This window comes from Cavia porcellus, unplaced genomic scaffold, assembly GCF_034190915.1.
Source record: "Cavia porcellus strain 051 isolate PalLab524CR breed Dunkin Hartley unplaced genomic scaffold, mCavPor4.1 scaffold_21, whole genome shotgun sequence".
NCBI lineage: Eukaryota > Metazoa > Chordata > Mammalia > Rodentia > Caviidae > Cavia > Cavia porcellus.
In genome coordinates, this window is record NW_026947504.1 from 7,567,185 (window position 1) to 7,592,866 (window position 25,682).

At 43.0% G+C, this 25,682-nt stretch overlaps 2 protein-coding genes across 2 annotated transcripts in view; one reads left to right on the plus strand and one right to left on the minus strand.

The window, feature by feature from the left end:
- Nucleotides 1-6,840, plus strand: part of Cystm1 (cysteine rich transmembrane module containing 1) — a 66,751-nt gene extending 59,911 nt beyond the window's left edge. Inside the window, exon 3 of the mRNA XM_023560468.2 lies at nt 6,361-6,840. Coding sequence (XP_023416236.1) covers nt 6,361-6,467 — 107 coding nt within the window. The 3' untranslated portion in view covers nt 6,468-6,840. The remainder of the gene's footprint in view (nt 1-6,360) is intronic.
- A 1,485-nt stretch (nt 6,841-8,325) lies between these two features.
- Pfdn1 (prefoldin subunit 1) overlaps nt 8,326-25,682 on the minus strand; it is a 79,472-nt gene continuing 62,115 nt past the window's right edge. The window contains exon 4 of the mRNA XM_003477145.5: nt 8,326-8,724. Coding sequence (XP_003477193.3) covers nt 8,641-8,724 — 84 coding nt within the window. The 3' untranslated portion in view covers nt 8,326-8,640. The remainder of the gene's footprint in view (nt 8,725-25,682) is intronic.

Sequence of the window (25,682 nt, forward strand, 5' to 3'; positions counted from 1 at the left end):
TATTTAAAAGTCCGATCTAAGCAAGTGAGAGTTTTAGATGTCAGACTGATGAAGAACTGGAGCCTTTACCTCTGCTCGTATTTCTTGCAAGTCATCCCTGCCCTGGTCCACTTGCCCACTGCCTGCCCAGAACCTGAGTAGCCAGGTAAATGGTACCTCTGGAGCTGTCCTAGGTCCTGGGAACAAGAGGCCATGTTTGATGTGCCTGGTGGCCAAAGTTGCAGTAGGCACTGGTGGGCCTGTAGAAGATCCCAGGGCGGACTTCCGGGAGAACATGGCGGACAGATAACAGCAACTACCGGAGGCTCTCTGAAAACTAGGCTCAGAAACCAGGTATGGTGCGGACTAAAGAGACATAAGCAGGTGGAGTTATGCTCTGCTGACTCAGGAACGAACTCGGCTGAGAGAAACCAACTTGGAATGCAGTCCTGGTGCTAAAACAGGAACAGAAAAGCCTCGCTGCTGAGGCTGGACCCCACGCCATTTGGGTTTCCCGCCGCGCGGTGGCTGGCTGCCTCTACGTCGGCTCGGCAAGGAGAGAGACGCACGGAAACTCTGAGAACGGGAGTCTGTGAACAGAGTCGAAAACAGGACAGGCAGGGAGGCATGTTCTGACTTGTGGCGAGGTGAGTGAGAGAAACTGACACTCCACCACAGTTTGACTCCAGCGGACTTTCTGGGCCCGGGCAGTCCTGTGGGAGCAGGGCGCGCTGGCGACTCCAGCCACACATTCCCCTGTCGGGCGGGATTGGTGAAAAGTGCCTGGCCTGCGTGACGCTGCCGGCGGACCCCGTAGGCTGGCCCAATCCAGATCCCAGAGCCTGACGGAGGCCGGGAGGCTGCCTGGTGTGCAGCAGTGAGTGGAAACACCTAACCGGCGCAATTCGATCAGGCTGTGGCTGACAGAGAGAGAAGCTAGGCCTCTCATATAAGCTTGCATATATAAGGAACAGAGAATATGGGAAGAGGCAGCAACAAGAAAGGCTCCTCGGCCCCCAATTCTGAGAAACAGGCAATAACAGACACCGCACCATTACACATAAGGCGCCATATAGAGAGCCTCATAGACCAATTCAGGAATGAAGTTATCAACGACCTGAAGCTAGAAGTATGCAAAATAGTTAGAGAAATACTAAGCACCACCCAAGAAAAAACAGATGGTGGAATGGAAGAACAGAAAAAGAGGGGAGAAGTGTTTGATGGAGAAAACAGGGAAAGCATAGAATACGTGAAGCAGGTTCAAAGGGACTACCAAGAAACTAAGAAGTCTATCGAAGACTGGCATAACAGCTTGAAAGAAACTAAGGACAGACTATCTGAACTGGAGGGCAGAATTGTAATATGGGAGAATGAAATGAAAAACTTCTTAAAAATAACAAAGAAACAAACAGCAATAATACAAAGACAAGAAGATGATAAGAGGAGCCATAACTTAAGGATTAAGAACATAAAAGAAGAAGTAGGGACACAAACAAATGAACTACAAAAGCTACTCACAGAAATAATCCAGGAGAATTTTCCTAATTTAGCAAAAGGTAAAGATACTCAGATGTATGAGGCATATAGGACCCCAGCTACCTACAACCCAAACAGAGCAACACCCAGGCATATAATAATAAAAATTCCAGAAATTCAATACAAGAACAGAATATTAAAAGCTGTCAGAGACAAGAAGCAGACCACTTACAAGGGAGCACCCATCAGAATTACAGCAGATTTCTCTGCACAAACCATCAAATCACGAAGAGCGTGGGGGGAAATAATTCAAGCTTTGAAAGATAATAATCTCCAGCCAAGATTGAGATATCCTGCACAACTGTCCCTCGAAATTGATGGAAAAACAAGGTGCTTCCAGGATAAAGAGGAACTGGGGGAATTTGCAACCACCAATTCAACTCTACAGAGAGTATTGCAGGATATTCTAAAAAAAGAAAAATACAAAGAATCCAGAAATAATGGAGGCCACAACGAATGGAGCAGAGAACAAAGTGAAGAAGACAAACTGACAGCTACTGACAGAATAAGAGCTCAACAGAAATGAGGCAGAGAAGATTGGATGATAGGAACAGCTATTTTGGAGAAAATGACATCTTAATAGGTAATACTGATTTAGTATCATCTTGTTTTGAAGTCTCATCTAGCTTTTGTCCTTCTGTCTCCAATGGTCCAAATAGGTTGTATCTTACTGGATTTTATTATGTATGATAGTATAAGCAAAAACCTTTTAAAGACAAGGAGATAATACAGAAACCATTGTTCATTTTCTGTTAGTCGATTCTAAATACTCTGTAATGCTGTCATTCTCTTGAATGGTTTTACATTGTTTTGATATACTTAATGCTACAGTATACGAAGTTGTACTCAAGGATTTCAAGGAAAGAGATAATATGGTAACTACTTTTAGGTCAGGATTATCTGGTGGTGAAACACTATTCTGCTTAAATGGTTATGTTTTGATCTGTGCTGTTTCGTTGTTATGCCCTCTTTTATCTCAATCTCCACTCCATTATTTACTTTTTTATTTTTATCCTTTTAATTAAAGGAAAAAAATAGCAGGATATATTATAGTAACCCACTTTGACTTTCCATTACCTCGATTTAAAGCCCTGTATTACTCTCACCATCTGGTTTTTAACTGATGTTCCCCCATTCTGTTTTGCTGGATAGTATCAGGTTCGAAAATTTAGGCATCAGCTGTGAAGATAATGAGATTCATTATAACGCCCATTCTCATTGACTTTTATCTATTTTTGAAGACCTACAATGTCTCCAATGTTTTGGTTTTGTCGGTTTTATTCTTTACAGTTTTGTTCAATTGTATTGTAACTAACAATATAGGCAATTCTATTAGAGATAGCGGGAGGCATTATGGTAACCATTGTTGATCACCTTGTATTATGTTTTCACATTATCTATTATGTCCACCCTTTTGACTTGACCGATTCTGTTCTGTTATGTCACATTTGGTTTTACTCTCTTCCAAAAAAGTAATAAGAACCATGGGAGCAATGAAACCCAAAATGTGTAATAGTCATTGTACAAAAGAGAGGAAAAGAAAGTGCTCTGTACTATATAACTGCATGTATATTTAAGTGTATAAGATAGAAAATGATATCACAGAGTTCTATTGGATCATTGAACAGAACTGTTTGCAGTATCATTGATGGAATGTCCACGTTACAAGCTTTAATTTTGTGACTTGAACAATTATTTCTAAGATGACAATATGTAATCCATTAACTAGTAATTTCCTACTGTTCATTTTTTTTCTGCAAATCTGTATAACTTGTACCCTTTCTCTGCTTTTTTTTCTTTTCTCCTTAAATAAAATTTAAAAAAAAAATTAAAAAAAAAAATAAATAAATAAATAAATAAATAAATAAATAAATAAAAAAAGAAAGAAGATCCCAGGGCTTTGCAGGTGGGCAAGCAGTTAGCTGATCAAGGAGACTGTATCCCTCTCAGCATCTTCCATCTGTTTTTACTTCTAGCACAAAAAAGCAAGAAGGCAGTAAATGCCACTGCCAGAAACAGCTCAGCTCCTCCCAAAAATGCTCTGCACCTGAGATACAAGGGTTCTCTGGGCTTCTGTGGCCTGGTCTGGGCCTCTAAGTTACCTGTATGATCATCCTGTCTCTCCCTGCATGCTTGCTCTGCCATCCCCGTCCTATCCCTATCCTTTCCCCTCAATTCTTGCATCTTTGTGGCAAAGCTTTGTGTCTGCAGACTCCACACTGGGCTAGAGTTGAGCATACACAGGGTTGTTTCAAATGAGTGTTCTCAAATTAAGAGAGGCAGTAAAAGCACCTCTGGCCCTGACCCTCATCCTGTCTGTAGTCCCCCATGAATACAGTCCTTTCCATCCCTTCCTGCATGGGGGTGAGGGTACAGGCCTCTAAAACTGGTTGAATGGGGTAGTTGAGACACTAGATAGTAATGGGAGGTTAGCCTTTAGCTCATGTGAATAGTAGCAGATCTTGGGCCCTGCATCCTTTGTCTGCAGGCTGGCCACAGGGGGTACTTGATCACTAAGAAGGAGCCAGAGCACTACAGGCAACCAGAGCATCTTCACTGACAAAAGAACTGACCTCTGATCTGCCCAGAAGAACGCTACCTGCATCACCACTACCCACTACTCTTCTGATCCCTTTTTCCCCCTAAAAAGCAAACAAACAAAAACAAAAAAGGCATGGTGACACACATCATAACCCCAGCACTCAGAAGCTGAGCCAAGGGGATCATTGTGTAGTTCAAGGCCAGCCTGCACTACACAATGAGACCTTGTCTCAAATTAAAAAGAAAAAAACCTTATATTTAAAGGTACTATTAGACTTACAAAGATAGTATAGTTTGTGTAGACAGTTTAATATCTTACAAAAGCCATGGCTCTGCCCCGCTTTTAATAATTTTCTGCTTAGCAGTTGAGGAAGCAGCTACCAGGACAGCCGCTCTGGTCTGGATGTGGAACCTCGGTTGGAGCCATTTCTGATCCTGCTCCTGTAAGGGACTATGGCTGCCGGCTGAGTTTCTGCACACTGCACACTGCGTACTCTGATTTTATGTACCCCGGGTGTCAGGGCCCAAGACCCAGACACTCTGAGGTAGATACTGGTTGGTGAGCCATGCAGTGTAGTTTTCAGATTTTCCCACAAAGTAGTGATAAGGGTGGTGGCAGAACAGAAGGCAAGGAGCACTGAAGGCCAGGGCGGATTAGGGTCCTGGGTGGGGACAAGGCCTTGCAACTAAGTGCAGAGGGCACCCTCCAGAGACAAGGCATCTCACTCCCAGGGGTGGACTGGGCACCTAAAAGATGCTAAGATTTGCCATTTCTGGGCCCCACAGCCTAAGGTATGAAAATTTGGCCAGTTACTCTCTGCTTTGGATGACTTGAAAAGCAAGGTAAACCCAGGCTACCCACCCCATCCTCCCAGCAGCTGGGAGGGTCTGTCTCAGCAGATTAAAGGGAGAAGTCACAGTGCTTCCAGGAGTAAGTGGGTTTCCGCGGGGCAGGGCCCTCACCTGTGTTACTGGTGACATAGCTCTCAGGACTGATGTCTGCATTCTGTAGCTGCCCACTATTTCTACCCTGCCAGCATTGTTTGAGAGCAATGAGGTCGAGATCCTAGAGTTCTCAGGTTTCTGAGAATATGATGAGAAACGAGCACCTACAAGAACAACCTTGGCTGAGCTGGAAGAGATAGGTGATGGGTAAAACAGCACTGGGACAATTTGTAGTCTGTTTCCCCATCTCAGCTACTCAGAGTTTAATATTCTAGCAAAAAAGGACATGACTGCTGCCGTGGCCCTGTCCCTGAGAAACAGCAGGGAGATGGTGTCCAGTGCCTGTCACACAGGCTGGTTGTGAGGATTGTGAGGGACCACTCGGAAAACCCCAGGTTGCTCCTGGCACTTCGGTAAACAGCAGTGGACAACATGGGACCTGTCACAGCAGCACAGCCCAGGAAAGCCTGGCTTCTAATCCTGCCGTGCCTCTACCTGGTCTACCTCTACCTGTGTGCTGAACAAGAGATAACCTCTGAGCCTCAGGTTTCCTCCCAGTGCACCCTGTCTCAGCACTCAGGTGAGGGTGAAATTGGGAGCCTACTGAAGCCTCAAAATAAACAGGTCAGCCTCTCCTCTCTGACCAGTCCTCCATGGTGTGGATCATCTCTGAGACCCGGATGCCCCATTTGCCTGGGTTGCTGAATGGGGCCACGTGAAAGTGAGCTGGGTTTAAGCCTCTGCCCCAGACTGAGCGTGGTGGCACAGACCTGTAAATCCAGCTGTTTTAGAGGCCCCGGCAGGAAAATCAGGAGTTTGAGGCAACTAGGCAAGGCCCTATTTCCAAAAAGCAAAACCTATGCCCCAAGAGAAGGAAAACAAAGGACTCTGTAGAGTGAAGGCCAGTGACACAAGGGGTGGAGTTGGGAAAGCTCCATACTAGGCCAGAGCATTCTAGCTACACCACCACCTCCAGAGAGCAGTTGCCAAGAGAGGAGATGTAAAAATAGATACAAAATATAAAAGAACTGCCAAAAGACTGGTCTCATTTGTGATTCATGCATTCATGAGCTCTGAAAAAGTTTGAAATCCTTAATGCTTATGAGTCTGATGATGCTGTTTCCCTAGTGCTCATTCCTGGGAGATATGAATGTCCAGGCTGGGGGCAGGGAGGAGGGGAAAAGCAGTTGATGAGCTAAGCCATTCTTCTATTGCTGTGGAGTAGCAGGAAGAGTAGAGAAGCTGCCCAGGAGCTGCTTAGTGACTGCTGCCTGGAGCCGCACTCCTTTCCCCCAGGGAGGCTGTGTAGGGCCAGGGTTTGCAACAGCTCATTCTCACCCTTGCCCCTCTCTCCTGCAGTGTATGTGGTGGAAGACCAAAGACGAGATGACCTGGGCCCATCCACCTGCCTCACGGCCTGCTGGACTGCTCTCTGTTGCTGCTGCCTTTGGGATATGCTCACCTGATCAGCTCAGCCCACCTGCCCTGCCAGCTCTGCCACCACCTCCCATAGGTGTCCTGCCCCTGACTCTTCTGATTGCTGTAATGAATGACTAGCTCCACACAAGCGCCTCTACCTTCAACACTGGAATTGTAGATTAGGGATGGTTGCTGTTGTTTAATTCAGTGACTTGATCTTTTTAATGTTCAAAATCCATTTCTTATTGATCTGTAACAAATGTGCTAAATGACTTATATTTTTTTGGCCAAAAGCTTCATTATGAAATATATATTTATAATTTTAAAATTATACATTCTAGGTAGTGGCAAGATGTAAGACACCACTGAATGATTTCTTTGCTCACACCCTGTATGTTTCAATAAACCTGTCCAAAATTTCGTAGTCTGAATTCTTTGGGATAATGTAAACATCTTGGGTCTGTGCTTCTTGCCTCCTGAACTCTTACTGCTTCTAACTACTCATCTGCTCACTAAGGCCTGGAAAACACAGGTATCTTAGCTCGTGGCCATGGCTCAGTACATGAGAAGCCTCTAGCTTTTCTACTTGGCTCCTTTACCAACAGTGTGGCTGTCACGAGGAAGGCAGGCTTTGAAGCTGGGTGTCCTTAAGCTTAGCAGTCTTGGCAAGGATTTAGCTCAGTGGTTTAAGTACCTGCCTGGCAAGTGCCAGGTCACAAGTTCAATCCCCAGTATCAGAAAACAAAAAAAAACCCTAAGTAGTCCACCTCAGAGATGAGCACCAGAAAGAGCATTCGTCAGCATAACTCAGACTTGCTTTTTACCAGGACCTCAGAAAGGGGCTCTTGGTGAATGAGGGATATCCCAGGCCTGTTTGGAAACCCAGGCTCCCTCGGTCAGGGAGCTTCCCAGCCCCAATCCAGTTAGTCATGCTGCACACTTCACCTTTGGCCACGGGGTGGCGCTAAGCTGCCACAAGTCTGATTTGCTGCTCAATAGGCCTGTCCAGCAGGCCAGAGGCTGCTGCTGGCAGCTCCCAGCTGACCTCAGCCTGCCACCCTCAAAGCAGTGCTGTATGTCACCTTTTAACCACTAGTCTTCACTCTTTAAAAAGAAAAAGCCATGACTGATAGCATCTCCTATGTCTGTAGTGTTAAGTTCTCTCACATGCCACGACTCAGAAGCGCAACATGAAATGCTCCCACCACCAAGGTACAGTGACTTAATCCTGACCTTTGGTGCACACACAGTGGCCCATATGGGATATTAGGAAAGGATACATTTCTAAGTTTACATATTTGGGCTTTTTGTTTTCTGGTACTGGGAACTGAACCCAGGGCTTTGTGCATACTATGTATTACTTTTTAACAATAGCTGAATTCGCCACGGATGTGCCTCAAGTACACAGCACTTGCCTTGAATAGGCAAGGCCCCAGGTTCAATCCCTGCATGGCTCCAGAAAAACAATGGCTGTGTTCAGCAACTGTCTGGCAACAAAATTCCCCCCAGCTACATTAATCTGTTCTCAGACAAACCAGCTCTAGCACACTACTGCCCCTAAGCCTCCAAGAGACCTCAGGATCTGTAGTACCCATCTTGTGGCACTGGCCAAAGGAGACAGACAACCTTGGAGGTGCTGCTGGCTATTGGTGTGCATGGGAGGAGGCAAGGAAAGGAATCTGGAGGCTGACTGCCACAACAGCTAGCGGGACACTGCAGCTACGAACTTACCTCCTTTCTGCCTCCTCTGTACCACTTGGAGGCCCAGAAGTCAGGGGGCTCAGTCAGAGCAGCAAAGAACACTGCAAGACCCCACTCCCCAAGGAGAGAAAACCTCTAGCACAACGGAGCACTGCCAATCATGCCCTCTCTTCTTGTTCTGGTCTCAATAAAAACAGACAGCAGAACGAGACAGAAATCTTTTATTGGCCTATCTTCTATGGCAGGGTCACCTAGGCCCTGCCCTCTACCCTGGCTCCTATCTTCCCGCTCTGGGAATTTATGGATCACTTCAGAGAGATAAGCATCCAGGACAGCAAAGCTGGGGGAATATACAGAGCAGAACCCGAAAGTGGCTCAGGGCAATACAGAAAATGTAGGGTTGGTTTCTGGCCCAACCAGTTGAAATGTCCACTTGGGTGAAAAGAGGCTGCCAGGCTGCACAGGTCCTTCCACCCTTGCCAAGACGACAGGGGTCTAAAGGGAGAGTGTCTTAGAGGCTCACTGTGCTCTTCGTGCCATCAGCATCTCTCGGATGTTGTCCTCAGCTTCCTTAACACTCCGCTCCAGGTAGGACTTTTTCTGCTGCAATATAAGAACAAAAGGTTAGAACAGGTTAGGTTAGCAATGCAGCTTTTATGTGCAAAGAGTATGGCATCTCTGGTGATCAGTGACTTCCAGGGACATAGTGTCAACTGGAAGCCAGGTACACCCTGCCACCCCTGGGCTGACTACCAGACAAAGGGTCCACTTGTGCAGACAGCAAAAGTCTTTTGTAGAGGACAGCCAGTGGCAGTCTTCTCCCACCAGGAAGTAGCCTTTAAAAACAGGCATCTTGATATATGAAGTTACACCAGACAAAGGCCAGGAAATTCCCAAAGCTCCTTCTCCGTAACAGACTGTCTCTTTTTCAAGGTTTTCCATAGCCTAGGCCAGGCACCCTAGTCCCTGGTACTGCAGAGTGGACAGTATACACTGGTCTGTCCAGCAAGCTGCAGGCTGCCATGAGTGCTATGAGTCTGATCACACGTCTCACTGAGGCAGATGAGTCAGGGCAGAATCTGCTTTTCTAATGAAACCAGTGCTGCCAGGACAGTGACACACCAAGTAAAGTAGACCTTTTCAAAGTTTACTTCCTGCCCCATCTGGGTCCTACATTAAAAATCTCAACTTGGTAAAATTTAAGTACTTTCAGAAGCCACACTGGAACCAGGATTACAAAAGATTAAGTCAAAGGAAATGATGTGTGTGCATAATTTGTCCTTTGCTCACTCTAGAAGTATGGTGGCTTCACCACACTGGTCCCTGCCCTGAGGACATAGTTGTGGCTATATTCCCGCCAAGCAGACATAAAATGAAGGCTCTCTTTTAGAAGAATACTAGTCATGTCTCGAAAGAATACTGAAAAAGATCCTCTCCACAGTGCGCGTAAGTGACTAAACCAGACTGGAGCAGTGCTATGCAGCCTGGCCCAGGGAGCCCAGGTGCCACCAGTGCCCTTCTCTCAGCCCTGTCTCTCTTCACCCAAGTACTGGAAGTGAGCCAGGAAGTGAGGAAAAGATGCTTCAAGTACCTCCACAGCCAGGCAATGACTGCCAGCCCTGAGGCAGGAAAACTGAATCCACCCTCTATGACCTTCACCATTACATCGCTCTGGCGCCTGTGCACGTGCTGCTTTTAACTTCCCCCATTCTCTGTCCATACATTTATTAAATGATACAGTCTCAGGTTTTTCCACACAGGAGCCAAATATCACAAGCAAGATGTAAATCGTCACCGGTTCTTGTAGAAACCTCTGACTCCTCTGTCCTTCCCAAATTTCCTTATGGCTAGAAACAGCTCTATCTCTTTACTCACCTCCCATCTGCCAAGTTGCACAGACTTCCTTACAACACAACAGGAACTCCATAAAACTCATGGTGTCTGTGGTAACACAATTCCATGGCCACAAGTATATACTGTTGCTAAGAAATTTTGTTTAATTACATTTACTAAAGCTGATATAATCCTATCGTCGTAACAGCAGAGTAGGAACTTGAACTTCCTTTGATAAACAACCCTTAGACTTTACTTATGAGCAAAAAAGAGGTGCACACTGACAAACCACTGAAGAATGTACACGCACTGGATGTTGCATAAGAAGGGGGGCAATAGCCAGACAGCACCACACACCTCCGAGGCACCTGCTGGGCCCAGCCCCAGGGGAGGCAGGGCTAGGCTCTGGAGGGAGCAGGTGCTCTCCTGCCGTAGCCAGTGCCTGGGGACGGAGCTCTGCTGCATGCTATCTCTGCCAACTTGCTAACAAACCGTACACTTGGAGCATAAGCAGCAAGGGCCTCTGTGCCCTAATACCCAGGCTACGGGCCAAATTCATGTGTCACTCTCAGTTTTAAAACTTCTTGATCCAATAAAATCTCTTCCTTTACCCTCTACTTCCATAATCTAAAGTCACCTCCATATTCTAAAGTCTTCAACTTTTCAAACAATACAAATGAACAATCTATTTTAAGTCTTTTAATTTAAATGTAATGAATAATTCTTCTTAAAAAATTAGTTCCCACAGATGGAGCAGCCATAACGTAGTGAGATCTGTTTTCTAATAATTTTAATGTTCATCCTCATTTCCAAACACACCTAAGCCCAGAAGACCCCCCGATTCAAACTCAGGCCACTGACTTGGAACTGGTTGAACTGTTCTCTTCACAAAAACATATGTTGAAGATATGTTGAAACCATATGTTTATGGTTTATAAACATGACCTTAGTTGGAAAGGGGCATCTTTGTATATGTAACCAAGTTAAACTGAAATCACCCTGGAAAGGGTGAACACAAATCCAGTGTTTCTATGTTCTTAAAAGAAGGCCATGCAAAGACAGGCCTGTCGTGTTTTCCCTCTGTGTGGCCACACACAGGGAAAACTCTATGAGCTGACCAAGGCAGACTGTTGTGCTTTTATCTATAAGAAACCTAGAAGAGGCAGCTAAGGGAGTTGCCTCTTAAGTTCACTCAGAGGAGTGTGGCCCTTTGAGTTTATACTCTAAGCCTCCAGAACCTGAGAGATGAAATGTTTGTTGACCTGTTTAAGTAACTGTTATGCAGGTAGGAAACTAACACAGCCTCTGAAATGAGGAGTAGCCCCAGTTACAGAATTTATCCCAAGGCTCTTTTGGACCCAAAGGACCCTATCACACTATCCCTCTGACCACAATGAACTGCAGAAGCCTAGGTAAGTATCCCTGAAGTTTATATGCTAGGATCATGCTGATCAAATAAGTAAATAACTCACCCAAGCACAAGTGAGGCTGTTAGGATGAAGGAAATTAAGGAACCAAGATTAAGTTCACCATCTTCTTCACTGACTCTCTAGAGCTTATTTCTACAACTATTAGTCAAGTCAGAAACTCTGAGGACCCCAATCTTCTCCATTTCTGTAAACGACCCTCCATTCCCAGAGCTTTTCCAGACAAAAATCTTTTTCCGTACCCAATATCCAGCTAACCAACAAAATCTATTAACCCAGTCTCAAAATATATCCAGAATATGAACTTAATAAAAAGCCTGTTAAAAAGTCTCTTATGCTTTTGATCCTGTTTCTTTTCCACACAGTGGCCAGTCTTTGTTAACACTTTCTGCCTCCAATGGCTTCCCATCTCAGAATAAAAAGCAAACTATTTCTGTGGGCTACTAAAACAAACTACCATAAACTGGGGAGCTTACAAACAACAGAAACGTATTACTCACAGGCTAAGCCCAAGATCAAGCCACATTGGTGTCCAGTGAAAGTGTGCTTTCTTGTCCATAGGGGGCACCTCCTAGCATGGTGGAAGGGCAAATGAGCATCCTTGGCCTCCTTAACAAGGACACTGATTCCACCTAACAGGCTCTACCCTTATAACTTAATCATTCCTCCAAACGCTATATCTCGTAATACCCTCACCTTTGAAATTACGTGTTTCACAGTCTAAATTTGGGAAGACAAACATTCAGAACATAATGTTTATCAAGTGTCAGGAAGCCAAGCATGGCCCTGGTCTCAGCTAAGTCTCTGACTCAACTTCTTCTCCCTCTTAGCTCTAGCCCACCTAGGCACCTTGACACTGCCCTTTGGCCTTTCTATAGGAACCTACTCCCATGAACACTCACCTTAACTTTCCTCATTCCTTCAGGCCTTTCTCAAGTGTCACCTTATCTAATATACCACCCTATACTCCCTATGCTCCTTACTAAGGTTTTCTCCCCAGCACTTATCATTACCCAAAACACTTGGGTAAGTCTGGCTGGCTTCCCTTATGAGAAAGTACACAAGGGAAGCACTTTTTTCAGTCCCAAGATACAGTCCTAGTATCTAGAAGAATGGCTGCGTCAAAATAGAAACTTGTCACTTCTTGAATACAGTGCATTATGGAAATCACACTTACGACTGCCTTACAGATTTGCTCTACAGACAGTGCTCCTTCTTAGTTTTCCCTCCCAACGGAACTGCCATGCTTCTTCACAGTAGCTCTCAGGTTTTGGCACTCCCCTCTAACACTGTGCTCCTTGATAAACAGATCTGATACTATATCTCACCGATCCTGATGGGGACATCAAAGCCTTGCTAACAGACAAACCCTAAGAGTGAGAGCCTTAGGCTCAGCAAGTGATGCAAAACAAGCCATTTCAGTTTCCTATCTCTCTGACTCTAAATCCTAAGAAACTGCCCCATTCTGGGTTAGCCCCAGGGCTGTGAGCCATGCAGGACAATGAGTGCTTTATGAGCTGGGGGGGGGGGGGGGTGCAGAACCCAACCCTCAGCAGTAGCCCAGGAAGGCGTGTGCCGCCCTCCCTGCAGCCTCTGTCCATCTTGTTGAGCAGCTCTCTCAGAACTCTTGCACTGCTTCCCTAGGAAATTCTCTAGTGGCATCAAACCACAAGGCCCTGAGTACAGGAACATTTTTGTGGAGCTGTGTCCTGATGAGAAATCCGGAGATTTCCTGTGAGGCTCAACATGGCCAGAAGTGACACTCACTGCCAGAGTCATTGCTCATCAGCCCAATGTTCTTTTTCTGGGAGACAGACCGAGAGACTGGCATTTCATTTTCATCTCCTCACAAAGGGAAGAGGCTCAAGGCCCTAGAACTTTAGCGACATGACACAATCTCTCAAATAGACTTCTGAGGTAATTCATCTTATGATGCTACTTCTAGAAGCTTTGTTCTTCTCTTTATGACTTTTACTTCCACTCGCCTCTACATTAGTACTTACTTTCCTATTTGTTATGTCTTGGGATACAGAAAAGATTTTTTCTCTGTCTGAACCTCCACCTTTCCATTTTAAAGTGAGGACTTAGATAATACCAGTGTATCCTGGCCCACTGCACTCTTCTATTTTTATTTAGTCACAGACTCTTTCTTCAAATTATCTCTGTATTAAAGACTAAACAAATTTAAAATGGGTACAGTGAAACTTAGGAGAGACAGGAGGATCAAAGCACCTTTTTTGGCTGATCCCTATCTCCAATCCAGGCGCAGGGGGAACAGACAGGGCAGTCATAGGTTCTTTCCTATGTCTTATATTCTGAGACCTCTGCTCTGAGTCTGACATACCCTGGCCAGACCCTGTTCCCTTAAAAGGAAACCATGCTCAACTTCTGCAGACCTCTATCAACTTTAGGGTTCACTACTGATCAAAAATTCAAAACAAAGGCACCTACCTTTTTCTCATCGTCTCTGCCATGCCTTCTAAATTAAATTAAAAGCCCAACAGCCTCACTGATTCGCACCTTCCCTCAGCTGAAAACTGCAGATGATCAGACTGCCAGCTGCCCACCATGGGTAAATTTCGCAAGAGGCCAGGAATTTGCTGGCAGTCAGGAAGCAAATGTGGAAGGCAGGGAAACAAAAGGGATAAAAGAAAATAGGCAACAGGAGAGCACAAGCAGAAGGAAAGAGAAGAGTCTCAACCAGCAGGAGCAGCGTAGAGCTGAAGCAAGTGATCCTATGACTTGTATAGTGAGGTACATTCAGTAAAGGCAGGAAAGGACCACAGATTTGAAGCTGGAAGAAAGGGTTTAAGAGATCCAAGGGCATGACCACTTGTGAACTCATCCACATACATTTACTTCTCTACTGAGGACACACTAGGCCAGTGTTGGTGAACTAAGGCATGCATGCCACAGTGGGCCATTTGTATTACTGAAAACTCTAGACTAGAAGGTCCACCATCACTGCAGGAGGTAACTCTATCTGTTAAATCACAGTATAGCTGAAAGAGAAAGCAAAAACTTAAGACATGGAACAGGAGGCTAGAGAAAAATCTCAGAAGTCACTGCCTTTCATTTTCCAGAAATTAATTTTAAGAAATAGCCTTCAGAAGTCTCTGCCAAAAGACAAGGGCAAATTACTCAGTTTACCTAAGAACAGATCTCAATCCACTCCCAGGTCTGGTTTACCTGCTGCGATTACTGCACAGGGTCAGGCTCCCAGCCCTCCTGGCTACCACCCCCAACCCAATCTACAGTGCTTAACCAGAGGACATTCAAAGCCCAGGGAAGATATAAAGGAGAAAGATATCTAGTGCAAAGCCAGGAGAGGCAACTGTTCCAACCATATGCCACTGATTAGTCTTCACCCACAGAATCATTACCATTTGGGGTCACCAGGCTTAAAAGATACAATGACAAGCCAGTAAATTATGTCAACTGATAGGTGCTGAAGAAGACCCTTGGTTCAGCCAAGATTAAGGGAACAGGGAACCTGACCACCACCTTAACATGTTCTCACCATATGCATATGACTGTCCCATCAGGCAGCTTGAACTACTGGTGGTTAACAATTTAATAACAGATGATGGAATTCAAATCAGAAGCACCTAGAAATACTACATTTGAATTATAGGCCCCATCATGAACTTAATCCTTTTATGCCTAGTGTTCCATTTTTACAACGCCTATAACAACAGAATACAATAAATTTTTTTCCTTCAAATTGTTGTTTCTTAATGTTTTCTAGGTCCCATATATGAATTACTTGCAAAAATTCAAAAACACAGTCTTCAGCATAAATGGGTTAAATCTCTAAAAATTGACTCTTAAAAGTGTGGTTCCTATTTTAGAAATAGCAGTATCATCTGGAAACTTTGGGCCCCAATCCATACCTGCTGAATCAGAAACTCTGAGGTACAGTCCAGCAATCTGTGTTTTTATAGCCTTTTGGGTGATTCTGAGGCACACTGAAGTGTGAGAAGCATTGTTCTAAATCAGCAGTCAGCAAACTTTCTATAAATGCCCAGATACTAATATTTTAGACCCTGTGGGATTGTTTCTCCTAGTGTCCTTTGACACTGGAGCATAAAAGCAGTCATACTCAAGGGCATAAATCAATAGGGTTAGTATAAATGATGGGTATGATTGCTCAAAACACAAAAACATGCAGCAGGCTGGATCTGGCCAGCAGGCTGCCAGCTGCCAATCTGTCTTCTTTAAAAAGATGGAGTATTAGGCAAGTGAGGCAGCACATAACCACAGGCCCAGCTATTTGGAAGGCTGAGGTGGGAGAGTGGCTTAAACCCAGGAGTTTGAGACCAGGCCAGGCAACAAAGCAAGACCTACTCTTAATTTTTTTTTTTTAAAAGGAGCCTTAACAGGCAAAACTAAGTATACAAGACAGAAATTTCTGAGATTTTTTAACATTCAGTGAAAGCTGTCTATTGAAAGTCTTACTTTCCATCCATCCATCCATCTTTCCATTATATTCATTCAGTTCACTGCCAAACCATTTCTTTTTCCTTCAACATTGGTTCTTGAAAGTCATAGCATCACATTTTTCCAGCTGATTCTCCCTCACCAACCTGAATACTTGCCCTTATTCATCAACAATTCTCCATCATATTCTGTACCACTGCTGTACCAAACCAAGATGACTTCAACCAGAATGCAAAGGATCCATCCAAACCATGCCCTCTTCTCCCCTCATGATATCTACTTTACCCAGTCAGTCCTACTCTAGATCTTGCCAGCAGTACTGACTGCATCATGTCCAAATTTTCACTTTTACCACCACTGCTGCATATTCTTTCAGGTCACGTGTATCTGATATTCTCCTTCCAGCATTTCTTCAATGTCTTCACTCAAGTTTTCATTATCATCATGCTTCCGTGGCCTTTCCCCCTCCTACCCAGCTTAACTTCCCCAAATCTTAACTCATTTTTATTCCCTTTGTATATGCTTCTTCTGTGCTTACCTGGCAAATGCCATCCTAGGTTAAACCACATCATTTACCTATTCATGCCTACACCTAAGTGCTGGATGCCCCTGGAAGAAAACACTTACCTGTGCTGAATGGTCTCACTTGAAATTCAGGGCCATGAACCTCAAATGGGCACTCCACACTGGAAATCCTATTAAACTTCCCTAATGTGTTCACTTGTCTGCTCTCCAAAACAACTATTTCACACTTTGTCATGTCCTCTCAAATCACCTATATTCCTTCTTCCTCTCAGCTCATAAAGAAAAGCAATCTGGTAACTACTCTTTTTCCCACTACCCCATCTACTAACTGGTCCACACCTGTATGGCCTCTTTTCCCTGTTACTGACAGGGATGGTGTATTTATAGGAATCACAACACAACTTTCACTTAGCCAAGAAGTCAATCCCCATGTGTCTTCTCCCATCATTATTCTGTCTCTTTCTTCATAACCTTCTATTAGGTTCACTCAAAGATCTTTTTGGTGAGAAAAATCATTTAAAAGTCCTTGTTTGACCTCACACTCCCTATAGCTACTGCCCTCTTTTCTCCCTTTCCCTTTGCAAAACTTCTTTAACCAAACTTTTAGTGGCTGTGCCAAAAGCTGCAACTGTCCTAAATCATATGGCACTGACAGGTCTTCACTCACAGAATAGTTACCATTTGGGGTCACCAGGTTTAAAAGCTCCTCAGCGCTCTCCAATCACATGTCCATCTGCTCTGCTAAACTGACTGTGCCCCAGACCCAGTGATGTTTACACTGCCAAAAAATAGTGGGTATTTCTCTGTTATCTTCTTACTCAATCTCTCAACAACACTCAACACAATTCTTGAAATAGTTCTTTAGGCGGAGAACATGGCGGACAGATAGCAGCAGCTACGGAAGCTCTCTGAAAGACCCAGCTAGAATTCAGGAATGGTGCGGAGTAAGGAATCATAAGCAAGAGGAGATATGCCCCACTAACCCAAGAACGAACTGGGCTGAGAGAAACCAACTGGGAATGCAATCCTGGTGCTATAACAGGAACAGAAAAGCCTCAGTGTGGAAGCTGGAGCCCGCGCCATTGGAAGCCGCGATTTGGGTTTCCCGCCGCCGCTGCTGCGTCTACATCGGCTCGGCAGGGAGACGCACAGAAGCTCTGAGAACGGGAATCGGTGAATGGAGTTGAAAGCAGGACAGGCAGGGAGCTGTGCATTGACCTGCGGTGAATGAGAGAAACTGGGACTCTTCCACAGTCTAGGAGACTCCAAAAGAGGACATTCTGGGACGGGGCAGACTTGCGGGCACAGGGCGCTGCAGTGACCTCAGTCACATATCCCCCTCTCAAGTGGGATTGGTGAGCAGTGCCTAGCCTACGTGACGCTGCTGGCTGAGACGCAGTAGGCTAGCACAGCCCAGGTCCCAGCGCCTGAAGGTGACCTGGAGGGGCGGGCCTGCATAGGCTGCCTGGTCTGCAACTTCCTGGTGCACTGTGGTGGGCGGGAACACCTAGCCAGCGCAATTCAATCAGACTGTGGCCGACAGGGAAGGAAGCTGGGCCTCCTATATACACTTGCATATATAAGGAACAAAGAATATGGGAAGAGGCAACAACAAGAAAGGCTCCTCGGCCCCCAATCCTGAGAAAGAGGCAATAGCAGACACAGCACCAATAGATACAAAGTGCTATCTCCAGAGCCTCATAGACCAGTTCAGGAATGAAGTTATTAATGACCTGAAGCTAGAAGTAAGCAGAATAGTTAGAGAAATGCTAAGCACCACCCAAGAAAAAACAGATGGTGGAATGGAAGAACAGAAAAAGAGGGGAGAATTGTTTGATGGAGAAAATAGAGAAAGCACAGAATACGTGAAGCAGGTTCAAAGAGACTACCAGGAAACTAAAAACTCTATCGAAAACTGGCATAACAGCTTGAAAGAAGCTAAGGACAGATTATCTGAACTGGAGGGCAGATTTGTAATATGGGAGCATGAAATGAAAAAATTCTTAAAAATAACAAAGAAACATCAGCAATAATACAAACTAGAAGATGATAAGAGGATCTATAGTTTAAGAATTAAGAACATAAAAGAAGTAGGGACACAAACAAATGAACTACAAAAGCTACTCACAGAAATAATCCAGGAGAATTTTCCTAATTTAGCAAAAGGTAAAGATACTCAGTTGTATGAAGCATACAGGACCCCATCCACCTACAACCCAAACAGAGCAACACCCAGGCATATAATAATTAAAATTCCAGAAATCCAATATAAGAACAGAATATTAAAAGCCGTCAGAAACAAGAAACAAATCACTTACAAGGGAACACCCATCAGAATTACAGCAGACTTCTTGGCACAAACCATCAAATCACGAAGAGCATGGGGGGGAAATAATTCAAGCTTTGAAAGATAATAATCTCCAGCCAAAATTGAGATATCCTGCACAACTATCCCTGGAAATTGATGGAAAAACAAGGTGCTTCCAGGATAAAGAGGAACTAGGGGAATATGCAACCACCAATTCAACTCTACAGAGAATACTGCAGAATATTCTAAAAAAGAAAAATATGAAGAATCCAGAAATAGTGGCAGAGAGGCCACAATGAATGGAGAAGAAAACAAAATGAAGAAGACAAGCTGACAACTAATGACAGAAAAAGAGCTCAAGAGAAATGAGGCAGAGAAGGTTGGATGATAGAAACAGCTATTTTGGAGAAAATGACGTCTTAATAGGTAATACTGATTTAGTATCATCTTGTTTTGAAGTCTCATCAAGCTTTTGTTCTTCTGTCTCCATTGGTCTAAACAGGTTGTATCTTACTGGATTTTATTATATATGATAGTATAAGCAAAAACTTTTATAGACAAGGAGATTATACAGAAACCATTGTTCATTTTCTGTTAGTTGATTCTAAATACCCTGTAATACTATCATTCTCTTAAATGGTTTTACATTGTTTTGATATATTTGATGCTACAGTATACGAAGTTATACTCAAAGATTTCAAGGAAAGAGACAATATGGTAACTACTTTTATGTCGGGATTATCTTGTGGTGAAACACTATTTTGCTTAAATGGTTGTGTTTTGATCTGCGCTGTTTTGCTGTTATGCCCTCTTTTATCTGAATCTCCATTTTATTATTTATTTTTATCCTTTTAATTAAGGGAAAAATAAATTTAAAAATAGCAGGATATATTATAGTAACCCACTTTGACTTTCCATTATCTTGATTAGAAGCCCTGTATTGCTCTCACCATCTTGTTTTGACTGATGTTCCTCTATTCTGTTTTGCTTGATAGTACCAGGTTCGAAAGTCTAGGCAACAGCTGTGAAGATAGTGGGATTCATTATGATGCCCATTCTGGTTGAATATTATCTACTTTTGAAGACCTATAATGTCTCCAATGTTTTGGTTTTGTTGGATTTGTTCTTTACTGTTTTGTTCAATTTTATTATAACTGATGATATAGGCAATTCTATTAGAGATAGCGGGAGGCATTATGGTAACCATTGTTGATCACCTTGTATTATGCTTTTACATTATCTATTATGTCCACCCTTTTGATTTGACTGACTGTTCTGTTATGTCTCATTTGGTTCTACTCTCTTCCAATAAAGTAATAAGAACTGTGGGAGCAACAAAACCCAAAATGTGTAATTGTCATTGTACAAAAGAGAGGAAAAGAAAGTGCTCTAAATGATATAACTGCATGTATATCTAAGTGTATAAGATAGATAATGATATTACTGAGTTTTGTTGGATCATTGAACAGAACTGTTTGCAGTCTCACTGTTGGAATGTCCACTTTATAAGCTTTAATTTTGCAACTTGAACAATTATTTCTAAGATGACAATATGTGATCCATTAACTAGTGATTTCCTACTGTTTATTTTTTTCTGTAAATCTGTATAACTTGTACCCTTTCTCTGTTTTTTCTTTTTCTCCTTAAAATTAAAAAAAAAAAGAAATAGTTCTTTATTTCCTCCTACATCACTGGCTATTCTTTCTGAGTTCCCCCTCACTGATGGCCCTACTCTGCTCAGCTCTCAATGTTGGCAGTTTCTAGGAAGCTGCCCTGGAACTGCTCCCCAGCGGCACCAGCACTTGGCCGCCTACTTTAAACTACTATGACTTCCAAATGTGTATCTCCATTCCTTATCTCCTTTTAATTCTAGATTTATGCATCCAATTCTTTACAAAACATGTCCTCTTTTTCTTGTTAAATTCACAGTTAACATGTTTAAAACAAACATAACTGGTTTAGTCACCCAACTCCTCTCCCAGTCTTCCACATCTGTGAGTGGTACAATCCAACCATTCAATTTAAAAAATACAGTTCTGTTCTTTTCCTCGAACCCCATCTCTCCCATCAGAAAATATTAACTTACTTCCAACATTCATCGATTTACTTCCAAATATATTCCCAAACTATACACTCTTCCCATGTAGCTCCACTATTACTATCCTAGCCCCAAGCTTCCTTCACCTCACAGTTAGTTTCTGTTGTGGATATCTTACCATGTAAATCAGGTTAATCTCTGCTCAAAACCCTCTGCAGGGGCTGGGGATTTAGCTCAGCGATGCTTAAAACCTCTGCAGGCCTCCTATCACTCTTAGCATAAAACCCAACTTTCTTTTTTCTTTTTATCAGTGCCGGGGATCAAACTCACAACCATGTGCTTGCAAAGCAGGCACTTATGCTGCTGAGCTAAATCCCCACCCCCAAATCCAACTTTCTTAATCTGGACACTAAGGACCTACATGATCTGGCCCCTGCCCTCTTCATTACCACTCTGTACCCCACTCCCAACTCAAACAACTCCACCATACTTATTCCTATCTTAAGATACTTTATTATGTATGTCTTCCAACCTGGAACATTCGTCCTTGAGACACTTTTAAGAGGCTGATAATTCTTTTTATTTAGATATTGACTGAAATTTATACTTTATAGAGAGGGTTCCTTGAGAATTCAGAACTCAGGCAGTACTCAATAACTCTAAATGGTCGCCTGAACCAGATGCAGTGCTGCACACCTGTAATCCTAGCAGCTGGGAGGCTGAGGTAGGAAGACTGCCTCATTTGAGGCCATCTTGTACAACATAGTCAGTTCTAGGCCAGCCTTGGGCTATAAAGCAAGACCCTGTCTCAAAAAAAGAAAAGAAAAAGTGAGAGAGAATTGACCATCTTCATTATAAGATACTTGCTTACTTTTTATAGTCTGCTATCTCAGTGTTATTTCCTTAGGGTACAGATCTTGTCTGATTTGGTTAATGCCTTACCTTTAGGACCACAGGATTCACTGAATCAAGACTTATTAAGCACCCGGAACATTACAAGTCCTGAAAACATTAGGATTAGAGCATTAAACAAGTCACACATATGCTCACTTTCATAGGGCACAAAGACATTGAATTACCATTGATATCAGGCCTGCAGTTTAAAAGCATAGCCTGATGAAGGAAACACCTGCTATATTCAAGGAAATCACAGAGAGGCTTTTGAACTTTAGGCCCAAAGGATGAGCAAGAATTAACAAAGTGGAGAAGTTTGAGTGTGCACCAATTCCACATCAAAGAACAACATATGCAAAGGGTCAGACAGAATGGCATGTTTGGAGAATTGACTAAAAGCCAGTAAACCTGTAACACAAAGAAGGGAGGGGAATGCATACAGTAAAAGTGGTCACGTCATGCAGGGTTTAAACACATTAAAGTTTTGGTATTTTAGGTAATAGAAAGCCACTAGGTTTTAAGAAAGAGTAACAACAACAAAAAAATCAAATCTCCATTGAAAACAGTCTCACATTAGCTGAAGCATACAGAATGAATCAGAACATAGCTTCCCACAGAAGGCCCTATGGATGAAATTCCTGAAAAAGAACACAACATAAAAGGACTTAGTCTTTAAACAAAAGTCAACATTTTAAGATTGAAAGATGAGGAACCAACAAACCTTTTTAAAAAGGAGCCATTCAGGAAAAATAATGAAATTAACAGAAATGACTACATGTGGTTCAATACAAGTAGTAACAACATGTCAGAAATCGCTGGTGGCTGGAAAGAGAAGTTCTACATTAAGTGGCCTCCCAACCTTAAACCTAACCCTAAAATTCCATAAAGGAAAATCAGCTGATACTTTAATTGTCACAGGTGAGCGTTAAAGGTCATACACATGTAATGCATTACCAGGATAAATTAACTGTCTCCTACTTTCAACGAGACAATGGGCTTTGTGCAGTTCCTGTCCAAAGGTTGTAGAAACATCAGTATAGTTACACTCAGGGAAATACTAAGACGGGCTGAAATACTGTGTTAAAGAACTAAAAGAGATGAAAGAATGTCCTTCAGAAGCCACACAATGCCACCAGCAGAGAATTCTGTACAGTACGCTGCACTATACTAACAATCCACTAAACATAACACATACATGTTTTAAGAACTCAGCAAAAAGATGCGGAAACAGAAGCACAGAGAATACTACAGTATCATCATCTATAAACCCAACTTTGAGGTCTCTGGTTCCTTTCTCAAACAAATGAACTACATGTCACAGTCTACACAGTCTCTTCTTACGAGAACAACAAATGTACTCAGAACACAAACATGAAAACAAGTTTTACAAAATTAAGAAGTTTCTCAATATAATTATAGTATTTTTCTTGTATTTTTCCAGGATCAAACAGTCAAATATTTAACAGTAAGGACTAGCAGGACTATTAAAAACTGAGCCAAATGGACAAACAATAATAACACAAAGCCTCACTGTTTGTTTTTTGAGATAGTGTCTCACTATGTCCAGGGTGGCCTTGTACTCACTATTTAGCAAGGGTGGGCTTCAATTCCTAGCAATCCTCCTGCCTCAGCCTTCCGAGTGCTGGGTATAGGTAATGTGCCACCATGCCCAGCTTGCCCCACTACTTCAGCTTGTCTTTAAACTGTCCCAGTCTTGGAGGAAGGAGAAGAGGATGAAGTCAACAATGCTTGAAGTGGAGTTTGGCCTGCAGACATGGTAAAAGGGTAGGGGAGTTAGGGTGTGCCTACTGCTTGAGAGGAAGTGAGAGCAACACACTGCCTTACAAAGCAGTAGAGGTGTAACCGACTAAACTCAGGGGTTGGACTAACATGAAACTATATGTGGCAAAAACCTGGAATCAATCTGACTCTGCTTTTTGCTCCAAGCAATCTAGAATTCATGTTTTCTTATGAATCAGCAACAAAAAGACAACCCAATGAAAAGGTAAACAAAGGACTTGAACCGACATTTCTCCAAAGAAGATTAATGGCCAATAAACACATGAAAAAATGTTCAACACCACTAGTCATTAGAGAAATGCAAATACAAATACCCACCAGGATGGCTTCAATAAAATACAGAAAATAGGGCTGTGGATATAACTCAGTGGCACAAGTGCCTGTCTGGCAAGTACAAGGTCCTGAGTTCGAATCACAGTGTTACAGGCAACTACGTTAGATAGAAATATTGCAGCAGAGAAAACAGCCTCTCTGAGAGTCACCATCCAGATGCAGAAATATAATATCGTGAGGAAGACAAGAAGGAACGGAGACGCAGGAAGAAAGAATCTGAAGTGCAAACTGAAGCTCACAGAGAGTAAAAAAGAAAAATTTCAATGAAGAAGGCAGTAGCTGGCAGCGCCTTCTCCCTGAGCTGCACTCACCGCACCAGAGGAACTGTTCAAACCTGGGGACATACAGTCACAGTGACATTGATGGCTGGCAAGCAACCCCGGAGGCCTCTGCAGAGACATGGCAGTGGAAAGGAGCAGCAGACCTGGAGGGAGCCATTATGGAGAAGGGCTGATAAGCCCAGAACCAGAACTGCTGCTGGCTTCCTCTAGCAATTCCTAGTTGGGCACAGACCTGTGGAAATTGCTTGGACTGCAGCGAACCCACTGAGTCTGGTCTCAGGGCAGGCCTGCTGAGGTTACTCACTAATCTGCCATGAAGGAACTGCTGGCTTCCTGGGATAGAGTGGCACGATTTGGGGCTCTGTCTCCCCAAACTCTCACTACTAGTGAAATCAGAAAGAATCCTGGAAATGGACTTTTGATTTTTCTGTTTCATTTTGTTTTAGTTTTTTTTCTTTTTTTTTTCTCCTTCATTTTTTAAAGAGTGTGAGAGTGGTACCTAATGTCTCTGTGGGTGTGGTTCTGTTACAGTCTTCCTTTTATCTCTTCCATCTCTATTTTAGTCTTCTGCATCAGTTTCCCCAAGTTGGCATGATCCATCTTTGTCCTCCAACCTCACTTGTAATCTCTTTCTCTTCTTCCACTTCTCTATTTTCTCCTTAATCCATTTTAAATTTTAACCCAAGGACAAAATTAACACATTATGGACTTATATACTGCATATAATTATCTGGTTTTGTTACAGGCAACTGAGTTAGACAAAAATATTATAGGCAGTAAGAGAGGGTTAGGTCCTCAAAGGAGCCAGTGCAGAAGCCCAGACACCTTACAACTGTGGGGGAGACAGACACCTCCTGCTGTGGGCCAGGCCTTAAGACAAAAATATACCCTATGGGTTGATATTCTAAATAGGTCTCTACCTCCCTGAGAAAGCCAGGAGTCACCATTCCAACCCCTTAAGGGAACAGTCATTGCTCTTTAAGCATGCCGCTTGCTATGTGACTCACTTCCTCATTTGTTCCCGATTTAAGCAATTAATCTTACTGGTTAACTATAGTTCTGTCCCGCCTTATGCTCACCTTAGACCCATCTCATCTTGTACTTTTGCAATATAAAAGTCCCTAGAAAACACAGAATTTTTTGTAACCCTCTTGGGACCCCTTTTGTCTGTTTGTCTGTCTGTCTCTCTCTTCTCTCTCTCTGACTGAAGTGCTCTCTCAATAAATACATTCTGCTCCTAACTTTTGTTGTTCCTAAAATTCATTCTTCAATTTTAGAGAACATAAACTTATACCAGACATCTAGTAGGTTGGGAGTTTCTTCGCCTATATCACCAGTATAAATAAATAAATAAATAACAAATATTGGCAAAGATGAGGGAAACTGGAACCTTCATATTATTGGTGGAAATATAAAACGGTGCAGTTGGCTGTAGGAAGTAGTTTGATAGTTACCTAAGAAATTAAAATATAAAATTATCCTATGAAGCAGCAATTCCACTCTGAAGTATATAGCCAAAGAAATGAAAAATAGTGTTCACACAGTGAAAATAAAGCCAAAAGTGAAAACCAAGCAGATGTCTATTAACTGATGAAAAGGTGAAGAAATGTAAAGATCCATACAATGGAATATTAGTCAAACAAAAGAAGGAATGAAGTAATCATTCATGCTACAACATGGAA